Below are 13574 nucleotides of genomic sequence, written 5' to 3'. Positions count from 1 at the left end.
GTGACTAATTGGCATAGAAACTGAACTGTCATGAGGAAAGTTTTGGCTTCTAAGTCAACCAATAATGGTGAATCAGTGAACCTTAGCAACGTGACACATCCAAAATGGTGGTGGTGGTGGTGGCTAATCATGCAGAGGCCACCTGATTAAAGTTGAACTAATGGATCAAATAAGGTTCCCATACAACTCTATTCAACTTGTTTGGTTCTCGTGACCCCTCATTTTTTACTTTCTTAACTCATTTTGTCCAAATGTCACTTCTCCATCAAATCTATTATTTCAACATTAATTAAATGATCAACGCTTAAAACCAAAAATCTACTAAGTAATGCAAGAAGGGATTCCATAGCTAACACTTTGGACATGCATTTGATTTTCAAAATACGAAAAGGTTGGTGGGAAATAAATGCATTATAATGTTTATATGCAATAAAAAAACTGATGAAAAAAACAGTGTGTTGATGATGAAGGGGTAGGATAACCATATTTGTCTCCTTTTAATTATTTTCTTTGGTGTTGGGACCCTTTTCAATCACTCAAAATATACATTATTTAGAAACTTGTGCCCAAACCCAAATAAAATTTCATGATCTCTGTTAACTTAGAAAGTGAAAGAGTGTAAGAAACAAATTTCCAATTATACATTATGATAGTGGATATGTCGACCAAAGATTTGAACCCTTTGAGTTGCCGACTTCTATATATATATATATATACATATAAATACATTTTTCAAATTTCTGAAAGCCATTTTCAAAGATACAAGTTGAGATTTTTTTTATTATTATTATTTATTTTTTGATAATTAGATACAACTTGATATTGATCTTATTGATGTGCATCTTTTACCAATAGAATAAGATGCTAATAATAAGCTTGATTTTTCCAACCAAAACAGAAAATATAAATAATATATATATATATATATATATAAATGATGTTAACCTATCCTTGACTCTTATCTTTTTTCTCTTTCTGATATCTCTAAGCACACGCCCACACTGATGGTGACTGTTCCATGGAATCTGATGAGGGTCAAGGCCCAGCCAGAGAGGTTTTTGCATGATGACCATAAACAAATAGTATTATTAGAATTAGGACATGAAATTTTGCAGCCCCCCCCCCCCCCCCCCCCCAAAAAAAAAAAAAAAAAAAAAAAAAAAAAAAACTGACTTCCTTTGTTTCTAGCAAAAAAGCCAAAAACAATGGGGTTCCAGCCGAACTACTCTACAAATTGCATTATGGAGAAAAATAATTGTTTATTGAGTTTGGAATTGGACTACTACAAGATGAATGAATGGTTAAGGACTAAGATATTAAGTTTTATCTATATATCTCTGCCCCCAACAACAAAATATTCTTTGGATTGTTTATCTTTTATTATTCGATTGGGTTGGATTCCAACCCGTACAATGTTATACGACATAATCAGTTGAGTGCATTTTCAAATTTTGCATGGAAAGAGCATGAAATTATTATTATTTTAATAATTTTTTTTGGGGGGATAAAGAAGGAAAGAGAGTCAATGAAAAAGTGAAAATGCAAAGGACAAGGTAGGTGTTCCTTCAACGTCAGATATTTAAGGCTCTCTTATGGTTGGCCCCATTTTGATTCAATGCTAAGCCCCTTCAAGATTGGTTGGTCGCTTAGCTAATTCCATAATACCAATAGCTTTTCACTATCACTGCCTCTTTTTTCTCAATTGGAAATTGGAAGGATGTACCAGAAGAAGTTCGATTAATAATGTAAGATGTTTTTGCAGGGCTAAGCCTTATCCTTCATGGGCTAACAAAAAGTGATGCATTTTTTGGGTCCCCACATAAGTGTTAGAATGGACTCTTGGCTACCCCATCATCAAATCACCATCAAGCTTTCAGATGTTTGGCACGTGTGCATATATATCTTCAGCTGGCATTGCCGCCATGCCCCATTGCTCCATGTATGATTTTCGTTTTTCTTTTCCCTTCCAAATTCTGAACTTCAAAGATACAAAAATTTTGGATTCAACCACGCCACCCCACTTGCAAAAACGTGTTTCAAGGCAAAACACACTCAGTTTGACACAAGCCTCTAACCACAATCAGCCATTGTAAGCCCCTCTTGGTTACAAGCCCTCATTACCTGTCTCGGAGACTAAAGAATCTTAAGTGAGTTTAAATAAACATCAAGCTTATTGGACTTACTTTCAGTGTGGTATTATTATAATTTTAAGCCGTAATATAGCCAAGAGATTTGAACTTTATATACTCTGTTTTTGTGAAACTGAATAATTAATTAAAGTTTTCTTTTTTTCGTTTTTTTCTTTTGTTTTTTTTTATATGTGTATCCAAAAGTGGTTGTATGCATTGTCGCCGAGCCAAGCCAGGGCCGAACTTTCGGATCCAAGGTCCATTATTCAATTGTAAGTTGGGGAATTCGGCCCAATACCCTCATAGGACCGAGGTTAATGATTTTTGCCCCCCACTTGATATCTTTTTTGTTCTACCCCTCAATATCCATTGTAACCTTCAAACAAAAAAAAATTACTTACATATCCTATTATATTTTAAATTAAACAAAAATCAACTTTTTCTAAACATCTTTACACGAACACACAAATACAAAAAACCAAACAAACGGCTTTACACGAACACACAAATACAGGAAAATCCCAAAATTTCATAAAAGTGTCTCAAATTTTGCAAAAAAATAGGATGACTATTCACCCTCGGTAATTCCCGAGGAAATTGTCGGTAACCAACAAATACCCTCTGGAAAAATTACCGACGGTTTCGTCGGTAATTTCCGAGGGTGTACAATCCATAACATTTTACCAATTTTTTGGGCCCCACAAGTCCCATAACGTGTGTTGAATGCAAAACCATGGCAAATAGGGATTCTAAAATTATGTTAAGTAGAGAAAATCCCAAAATTTCATAAAAGTGTATCAAATTTTGTAAAAAATTTGGATGACTGTTCACCCTCGGTAATTCCCGAGGAAATCGTCAGTAACCAACACATACCCTCTGGAAAAATTACCGACGGTTTCGTCAGTAATTCCCAAAGGTGTACAGTCCATAACATTTTACAAGTTTTTTGGGCCCCACAAGTCTCATAACGTGTGTTGAATGCAAAAACATGCAAAATAGGGATTCTAAAATTATGCTAAGGAGAGAAAATCCCAAAATTTCCTAAACGTGTCTCAAATTTTGCAAAAAAATATGATGACTGTTCACCCTTGGTAAATACCGACGAAACCGTCGGTAATTTTTCCAGAGGATATGTGGATGGTTACCGACGGTTTCCTCGGGAATTACCGAGGAGGTACAGTCATCCAATTTTTTTGTAAAATTTGAGACATGTTTATGAAATTTTGGAATTTTCTCTCCTTAGCATAATTTTAGAATCCCTATTTTGCATGTTTTTGCATTCAACACACGTTATGGGACTTGTGGGACCCAAAAAACATGTAAAATGTGATGGACTGTACACCCTCGGTAATTACCGACGAAACTGTCGGTACTTTTTTCAGAGGGTATGTGTTGGTTACCGACGATTTCCTCGGGAATTACCGAGGGAATACAGTCATCCAATTTTTTTGCAAAATTTGAGAACTTTTTAAGCAATTTTGGGATTTTCTCTCCCTAGGATAATTTTAGAATCTATATTTTTTATTTTTTTGCATTCAACACACGTTATGGGACTTGTGGAGCCCAAAAAAATTGGTAAAATGTAATTGACTGTACACCTTCGGTAATTACCGACGAAACCGTTGGATCCTTACACATCATATTGACACGAGAATCATGTACAAAAACTAAAAACAAAATCTGAATTAGCAAGAGGAAATTGTACAAGTGTTTTATGAATAAAAACAAGAGAATATTACAGCTCCTAGAGAATATTACAGCTCCTACAAAAGCCTCTGTTGGTATCAATCCCGACTTGACCCAATGTTCCCCATCAATGTCAAAATCTCGAACACCAACTGGCACCACAATTGGTATAATGCCAAACTTTAGTGACACCATTAAAAGCATATGGGGCACCTTCACTAATGTTCCTCAACAGTTCTTCCTTTTGTCTCTCAAGCTCATGTAGCTTCTCCTATGTAGCAGCCAACTCTGTTGTTCTAATAATTCTGCACTGTGACCATACAAACAGGAGAAAATGTTTCACAATCAACACAATAAATTCGACACTACCTAAAGAAAGCAAGATAAATATTACCTGATTTCTGAGCTCCATAATGCGTGGTTCATTTTCCAAGTTCTCCCCTGGAGTTTAAATAAATTCAGGATCTGTTTCTCCATGCATAATTCAATTGTGCTTGACTGATATATATATATATAATTAAAAAAAAAAAAAAAAAGAACTAGCAGATTTCTCCATGCATAATCCAATTGTGCATGACTGATATAACAAAAACTAGTAGATAACAAGAAAAAATAACTCACTAGCTGCAGTGTTTATTGGTGAATTTCATCTCTAAGCTGATAATTGTCAAGTTGCAAAAAAATATCTAGGAAAAATAATCAGAACATAGACTCAAGTATCACAATAGTGAAACTACTATATATTGGGAAGGCATAAACCACCATGCTCATTAATAAACCATATAAATCAAGCACAAAAGTCATTGTATTAGCACAATACCCAATATTCACTAACAAGCATTTTAAAAAGGGGTTGATGCATGCACTTTATGCACTTAAGTACTACAGACAGATTCCCAAATAAGAGAAAAAGCTTATGTACGTACATTATTTTGAATTTTAACTTGATCGAGCGAAAGTAAAAATTGATGGTATGCATCTTTGTCAAACAAAAGCTTCCTTAACTCGTCAACACTAAAAAATATCCAATCAAAAACAAGAGAATGATAAATATTTATCAATAATGTTTAACCCAACTGCAAAATAACATATCCAAATGAAACAAGAGAATGATAAATATCAATCAATAATGTGTAACCCAACTGCAAAATAACATATCAAAGCGTAAAACATTACAATAATCAAATGAAATATGAAGTTTATGACTTTTACAAAGATGACTAATATTTTCACAAATAATAAAATAGATTATTTGTCAAGTAGGCTTTAGAAAAATAAAATTAAATGACATAACAAATATATAAGTAGAAATTAGTTTTCTCTTCATAACAGAAAGAGAAGGAAATAAGCAAGTGGTGATGATATTATTAGAACAGTTTGATAGAATACATGCTTGTCTAAAGATTAATTAACCTAGTTCCATAAAGTCATATGAGTAATCAATATAAAATTTAGTCATGAGCATGAGGAACCTCACGTCTTATCCTTCAAAATAGCAATTACACCCACAAGCCATACAATAGATGGTTTGACTAACAAAAAAATTTATATTATCATAATTTCTACACAAAATGACCAATAACCCCACTTCCTTTCTGCACAAAATGACTAATAGTATATTTGTAGTGTACTCTACTTTCACTCTATTACCTTCAATGCCCATCAAAAGACCTCAGATTTTCTTCTCGCAGAAGCAAGCAACCAAAGAAGCAAGGCATACCATAATTATTCATTCCAACCCATATCCCAAGTGGCATATCAAATACAGTCAAGCAATGAGTTTCATCAAACACCATTGCATCACTAAAGATCTTATATGACTTGACAGAAGATGCATATGACCAGACAATGTTCTATAGTTGGTTGTTTGAATCAAGTGAATACTCAAATTTGAAATTAAGGTATTTGTCCTAAATATTTCTGCACATATACAAGTCTATGCTCTCATCTTCTGGGTCTAATTTCCTGAATGACTGCAAAAATACCAAAAGTGCACAATACCAAAAGTGCTAATAATAAATCACAGTTTCTCTTATTTCCATGCCCTTAAAAAAAAATGGTGGGTTTTTGAAATTTTTTGAAAAAATACCCAATTCAAGTGAGAAATCGATGAGAAATTACAGATATTTAAAGAGATACCAGGGGACAAAGTAGTCCGAAATGGCCATGGTTAAAACAAAACGTTGGACAACAAAAGAGAAAAGAAGAGCAGGAAAGACAAGAAATGGGGAGGCAAGCAGAAAGTGTTATCCATTTTATTTTATTTTTTTTTCATCATGAAACGAAAACTCACCCGAAATGCTTCTTTGTGTTGGAAGAATTACAGAAAAGGCCGAAGCTCGAAGAAGAAGAAGAAGACGAAGAACGCTTCTACGGGAGATGTTCATGGCAAGAACAACGGCCACAGCAGAAAACCTATAGTGCGCCTTAACAGTCAAAATCCAGTCCACAGATTCTTTCCGAGCCATCAATGAAGCACCATTCGAGCTCAAATCGCTGAAACAGACATGGGTCTCTTCCTCTTTAGGGATTAGAGAGTCAAGCTGATAATCTTCCCAGAATAAGTCATTTTCCCTCGCTCTTGAGTTTAAAGACTTTAAAAATTACATTACCCATTACACAAATCATCTCTCTCCCAAGCTCTGTTCGGCATTCTGTCTCACTTTGTCTTCCTCTTTTCTTTGTGCTCCATTCATGTCGTTCAGGTTCAGGGGAAAAATAATACACATACCCTTTCATTAATCTTTCTTTTGAAATGATAATTTAGGAATATTGAAAAATGAAAAGGTAAAACAAAAAATATTGAAACCGAAGGGGTAAATTTCCTTAGAAGGCTTTCAATAGGGGTATTGGGCCAAATTCCCCTAAGTTTATTTCAAGTGAAAGGGCCAGAGGAGGTACTCTATTGTGGACTCTGCTGATGGGCATTTGCAGATGGATCAAAGGCCTGCCAACATAACAGCTTAACTCGACCTCCAATGCATTCAACCAGTTTGACTCCGCGCCCGGCAGCAAGCATGTCAACCAGAACTTAAATAAACATTTAACATATCTGAATTTCTATCGAGTGTGGTATATTACCTTCTAGTATTTTGCACAAGATTTGAAACTTTGTTTGTGTATACATATGTATTTTGTTCTATGAAACTAAATAATTAATTAAAGGCTAGCAGCTTAAATATTGAATCTAAAGCTACAATTAATTTTAAAAAAGAAAAGAAAAGAAAGATTTATATATTTTAATGATCCAAGAAAAAATGAGTTTTATCGAGGAAAAACTGAAGGAATTAAACGTTCCAAAAGTGATTAACATCCACACAAAGGACACGAGTTACGCTTTCTCTAGAAACTGAAGAATGCATTTTTCAGGACAATTATGTTTACAACGAAAACTAATTAACACAACCCCAGAAAGAAACTTGTCCAAGCAAATAACACAGCCATCCAATTCTCCATTATCATCCTTCTGCCTTGCAAGCACCCCATTTGATGCTCTGTCTTTTTTCATTTGTCAATAGTCGTCGACTCTAATAATCTTGTGAGATCAATTACGACTTGTTAGCTTTCTTCTTTTTCTAAATTGATGCGGTTTGACCTGTATTTGAAATCTCTCTTATTAGAATCTATGTCGGTGGCTCCAACGCTGCTGCATTGGACATGGTTTGCGTGGTCAGGAGAGTCAATGGCAAGAGGTTCTGGAAGAGATAAAAGAGTGTTGCAAGATTACACTGAAAATCTGGGATCAACACAAAGTTTTGGAATTGAAGTTCAAGGGATGGGAAATAGTTGAAAAACAGTGTATTCAGGTGCTTGAGAACGTGTAGAGTTTGGGATGAGTTCTTTCGGAAGTGTTAGTTGCTCGTTTGAATATATCAAAAGGAGTTTTCGCGTCTGACTCTTAATGGTGACCATGGTGTCTTTGAACTCTGGTATTCAAAGGATATTATAGTGAAGAAAACATATAAGAAAAAGAGATATAGCTAGTTAGGAGTTTAATCAGTAATGGAAAAGGAAATATAGAAAGCGAAACGACAGCATCAATGGTTTCAACCCATGGAAGGTTAAGATCTGATAAAGAAATACAAAAACAAGCATAATTGAATCCAATTCAAATATTCAATAAAATGCCATCTTATTTTGATATGAACATGAATTTAAATACATAGTAATATACGTATATATATATATACATGTATATTACTAACCGTGTGCACTTATACGCAGCGTTGGTAAAATGCTACAAGAAAATTCGAGAGAAAAAGTTTTATACAGCTCCAAATGGCCAAACATTAATGATGCTCAATGTTTGGTCCGAAAAATTATGATAATGTTACAATAAAAATTAAAATATATGTAATTACTTGACTTTGCTCAGATTCTCTTAGCCAAAGACCTTATTTATGGTAAGGAAAATATAATAATTATAAACGTTGACGAATGTAGGGAAATGCAATCCTATTTTAGTGCCAGATTATATAAATAATAATCTAAAACGTAATCAATAAAACCGAAAACTTGTGCTCATCATGAACAAATCAAGAAATTATATCCCAAGGAAACTCTGTCTAATAACAAGTAATTCTCGCCGGCACTGACATAAATGACCCGCAACTTTAAATCCCCCCAAGTAAATTAATATCAAGGGGAACCCTAGTTAAAGAACAACACCCAAACTGAAAAGACACAATCCTCAACCTGCAAACTTGACCGAAATGTCTGACCCTTTTTTTTTTTTTTTTTTTTTTTTTTGACAAAGACAAGGACCGGACACGTAGACCAACAGCATTCCAGCCCTTAAATAACAATCCATGAACTTCACCGGCATTGAAATGCCAAGACATGGGTGGAAAAGAGGCTATCCAAGTAACCTCATCATATTGCAAGTTATGTATGATTTTAGAAAACAACCATCCCTCTTAAGTTGAAGCAGAAGGCTCCCCATCCTTCTTTTCTGCATCTCCTTTTACTGCATCTTTCTTAGCATCTTTATCCTCCTCTTTTTCCTCCTTGGCAGGGACCTCCTCACTGGCTTTTTCCTCGGTCTTTTCATCTTCAACACTCAACTTCTCAAGAAGTCCAGCAGCTGCTGTAGCATCTTTGTTTTCTTCCTTCTTCTGCTGAGATTCAGCAACTTCTTGAAACTTTTCCATGAAGGTTTTGCAATCTAACACAAAAACAAAATACCAACGATCAGCAATCCATCATGTATAACAAAAAGCAGAAGCAAAGGTATTCCATTTACTAAAGCTCAAGCTCAGTCATAAAGCTTCTATGATGCTAGTGAGACCTAAACCGCATGCGCGCGGGCGCGCGCGCGCGCACACACACACACACACACACACACACACACACACACACACACATATATACACACACAAACACGTACATATATATTAATGTATACATATTAAAGTTACAGAGAAACTCACTTTCAAAACATAAATAAACATCAATAAAAACCCAATTTAATATTATGCGAATGAGATAACCAAGAAACTAACCAAAATCCATGCATTGAAATTTAAATTCCACATTCAGTCCGCATCAAACTACATATTCACACTTTCAATTGATTTTCATCGACCACTAATCTAAAAAGTTTGGGCTATACGAGGAGTACAACATCAGAGTACGAAGCCTAACAATTATTTTAAAGGAAAATTCAGTCAATACTTATTAAGCTTTCACTAATTTCCCCAATAGCCACAAAACTTTTGAAAAACAAGGTGATAAACATTTAGCCTCTTAAGAACTCAATGATACAGGCCTTATAACTGAGATGCATTTCCTTTAACTGCTGGATAGCTATCCCAAAACAATCGTAAAACTAGAAAGTTTTTAATGGTACAGAGACATTGAATAATTTTAAAAGAGTTTCAAGAGCTACCAAAACCAAGTTACATTTTTCATTCTTTCAGTAGAAAATTAACTTCAAATGACTTAATACAATGCAAAATCTCCTAAATGATAAGAAAGAATAATGGCATAACTCAAAATTTCAACTACTGATGTAAATTGTTCAAGCATTTAAAGTAAAATTAAGACATACTAGCATGCCCAGTTCTAGTTATCAATTCAGTAACATCAAGCAAGCAAACACACCAACAAGCCAAGGGAAAAAAAAATAAAAAATCTGGTTCAAAAAATACTCACTCTCAACGGAAGCAAATCTGATACAGAAAAGCTCGTCCTTCAATTCACCATCAGCAAAGTCGGTTGCGTGCCATACACAGGACTTGTCGTTTCCAGCGTGTTCCTGGACAGACATGGATGGTAGAACTGCAAGCAACAAACACAGATCAAACTAATTTAGAACCCTGGCCTAGACTAATAAATCAATATATATATAACACTAATATGTGAATCATTATACACTAACCGAGATGATTTGCACAGATCTTGAGGGTTTTGGACTGCCTCATTACGAGGCGAACCTTCTTCGATTCAGTGTGCTTCAGAAACTTCACAGTACCAGCACCTCGCTCCTTCCACTGATTTCCGTCTTTGTCAAATCGATAAAGCTTTGCTTTACTGAGAACAATCACATACACACAACCACAAAAAAAAAAAGAAAAAAAAAATCAATTCTGAACCCTAGATTTTGCAGATCAATAAAACCCTAGAATCCGATTATTACAGAAACAAGGAACAAATGAGGTATAGATAGACAGATAGACAGAGAGAGAGAGAGAGAGAGAGAGAGAGAGAAAGACGGATAAGCTTACAGATCGAGGATAGCCTCTTCGTTTTCTTCGCCGGTGCTGACGGCGACCTCCTCAAGCCTGACGATCGGAGCGACCTGAGCTCCGGTATCTTCCTCCTCGCCGGCGGGGGCTTCTTCCTCTTCTCTATGCTGGGGTTCGTTGCTCGCCATCTCCAGAAGGAGAAAAAAAAAATAAAAATAAAAAATAGATTAGGGAATTGGGACGGTGGGTTGAGATACTACGAAGAATGGTAAAGGAGGGTTTTATAGGGCACAGACAGACTGTGTTGCGACAGAGAGGGTTATATAAGGCGTGAGGTTTACGCTCAAACAACAGAGGGGCATTTAAGCCCAAAAAAATAAAAATAAAAACAATATTTCGAGAAACCTCTGAATTTATTTATTTATTTATTATTATTTTTTTTTTTAGGGTGGCTGTTTTCATTTTTACAGTTTTCTCAAAATTATTGATATTTTAAAAATTTAATTGTAGATATTCATTTATTTTTAAAAAAATAATTACGTTTTATTAAAAAAACTTAAAAGGGAAAAAAAATTGTAATTAGGAGTTTGAGTAGAAGAAAAAAATTCTAAAATACGAAAATAAAAATTGAAATTTGAAGAAAATTTTGAGCATAAAATAATTTCAAAATTATATATTCTTTGCAAATGAAATTTCACAATAAATTTGATCATTTTTTGGGGTATAAGGTTTGGTGGCTAATAAATTTCAAATATTTTATGTGGTGTAAAGTTTGATTGTTCTGATGACATAGCATTGTTATCACGGTTAACTACATGTATTTAATTAACTCGAATCTCATGCCACATCAACAATCATGCTAATATTCATTTTGGTGCAAAGTTTCAAAGTTAAAAATGAAACAATTCACAAGGTTGAAAGCATTGTAATAACCACTCTTCAAAGATGTAATAATAGTTTAAGCCAATAATCCACGAATGGATTATAGTGTTGACTGGGGCTAAATTGTCTTTTTATTATTTTTCTGAACTTTACAAATTATTCTAAATTCATACATTCCTATGAAATTCGTGCTTTTATAACATAGCTAGAAATATCCAACCATTAAAATTATCTTTTTCGTCGGGCTAAATGGTCCTTTGACGACAATATAATTGCAAAACCACCTACAAACGTTCAATAATTGAACCCCCACAATCAATATCAAAAAGAAATTAAACAGAAAAAGGGTAAAAGACTAGATTATTGAAATGTTAAGGCAAGGTTCAACTAAAGAGAACAAAGTTTATAAGTTGATGGAAATTGATTTTGGATGATGTTATACTCGGCTTCTTTTGATTAAGGCAAATTTTCAGCAAAGTCGGTTTGGTTTTTCTCTTGGTTTCAATAAGGAAATAAAGTATTTTTCTTCCAAAATCAATACACTCTTTCATTGAAATATTGTACATATTTAAAGTATATAAAAATGATGTGAAAGCACACTATGGCCTGTCATATGAGCAATGTTTTACAAGTAATTCATGGTGAAGCAAAACATATGTGTAAAATTATTTTATCACATGCTCTTTAGTTTGTTGACAAGTGTTGCTGCCTCATTAATTGTTTCATGTTGAAGTAATCTTTATGCATGATGACACATATCCTCACATGCATTAGATGAAAAAGAGGCCAAATAGTTGAACTCTATGTCACCATCTTTGTCACAAAAGTACTTTTTATGTCATCAAGATGCTTAAATTTTCTAAACTTCCTAAAATCCTAATTTGGCTAGTATATTTTAATTAACACATTTTGATGTTTTTATGCACTAACTTAACAAGCTTAGATTACACAAAATGACTTTAACAAAGTATAAAACAAAACACAAAATAAAGTATAAAAGTGACCATCGGCCAAGACACCTTGCTTGATCTTGGATTTGCCTTGCTCATGGCATTGGTTTGTCTTGATCATGACTAACAATGCCATGATTTTCTAACAATTATGACCTATTTAGACGGTTGAAAGGTTGATGGGAAACCATAACTGCAACTTTTGTTTAATGATATGTAGCTAACATTTGACACGTATTTTATTTTTTAATTTTTTTAAGAAAACAACAACAGTCATTTATATTTGGTAATAATTTTTTTTTTCTTCTTAATATATTGTATATCTTTAAAAGTTTTATAAATGAATACTTACACTAATCCGTATTCCAAAATTTTGAATAGCAAATTTTTGTTGTAGATCCGAATTTGGACTTGGAACCACCCGAACACCATTGAGATATGTAATTATGTAGGATTCAAGCTCGTGTATATGATAACAGGATTTAAAATCACAAGAACGATACCAGAATTCAAACTTTGGTGTCATTGGGGGTGATCCGTGTCTTGCATAAGCGATCTCTGAGTTTTGGTGTCGTTCGAGAAGACTTGGGATTGCAATGGTTTTTTAAGGAATCCTTGGTCTCGATGGTGTTCAAGTGGTCATGAATCCGGATGACATTTGGGCAATCTGATGTTGTTCGGGTTGTCACGAGTTCTAATGCCATATGGATCCTACTCCAATTCATGCACTTATCATCCCAATCCCATTCAAATGATTCCAAATCTCATATCTCAATTTCCATTTGGTTAGTCTTGTGATTCCATTCGGACAGTACCAAATTCAAACTCCCTCCGGATTGTCATTCTAATTTTGTTACGATAATCTTGGATCCAGTTGAAGCTGAAGATCCCAAAACAAAAAAAAAAAAAAAAAAACAACAACAACTATTTTATGTTTACTGAAAATTGAAGCTATTTTTTCCTTTTTTTAAAAAAAAAAAAAAAATTTGAAATGGTTATCAAATGTACTTCTATTTTTGGTTTTCAAGAAAATCAAAAACAAAAAACAATCCTGTTTATACATGACATTGTAATAAATCTTTAGGAGAAGAAGGTAAAGGAATAGAAGCATGGAAAACAAATATAATTCATATATTGGTTCTTTTGAAATAATCCAAATAATAGTGACTATTAATTTTTTATTTCTTATTATTTCATATATTTATTATTTTTTTGAATAATAAAATTATTGATGATATTTC

General features: G+C 33.8%; 1 protein-coding gene across 1 annotated transcript; it reads right to left on the bottom strand.

The window, feature by feature from the left end:
• Positions 1–8339: 8339 nt before the first annotated feature.
• Positions 8340–10805, bottom strand: LOC107411511 (ran-binding protein 1 homolog a). Its single transcript, XM_016019110.4, has 4 exons — positions 10541–10805; positions 10195–10346; positions 9969–10094; positions 8340–8979 (listed from the first exon to the last, which is right to left on the bottom strand). The coding sequence occupies exons 1-4, from the start codon at positions 10687–10689 to the stop codon at positions 8732–8734; spliced, it is 675 nt and encodes a 224-aa protein (XP_015874596.1). The 5' UTR covers positions 10690–10805; the 3' UTR covers positions 8340–8731.
• Positions 10806–13574: the final 2769 nt, after the last annotated feature.

Source organism: Ziziphus jujuba, chromosome 10 (assembly GCF_031755915.1).
Source record: "Ziziphus jujuba cultivar Dongzao chromosome 10, ASM3175591v1".
Taxonomy (NCBI): domain Eukaryota; kingdom Viridiplantae; phylum Streptophyta; class Magnoliopsida; order Rosales; family Rhamnaceae; genus Ziziphus; species Ziziphus jujuba.
This window is presented reverse-complemented; position numbering and strand designations above follow the sequence as displayed.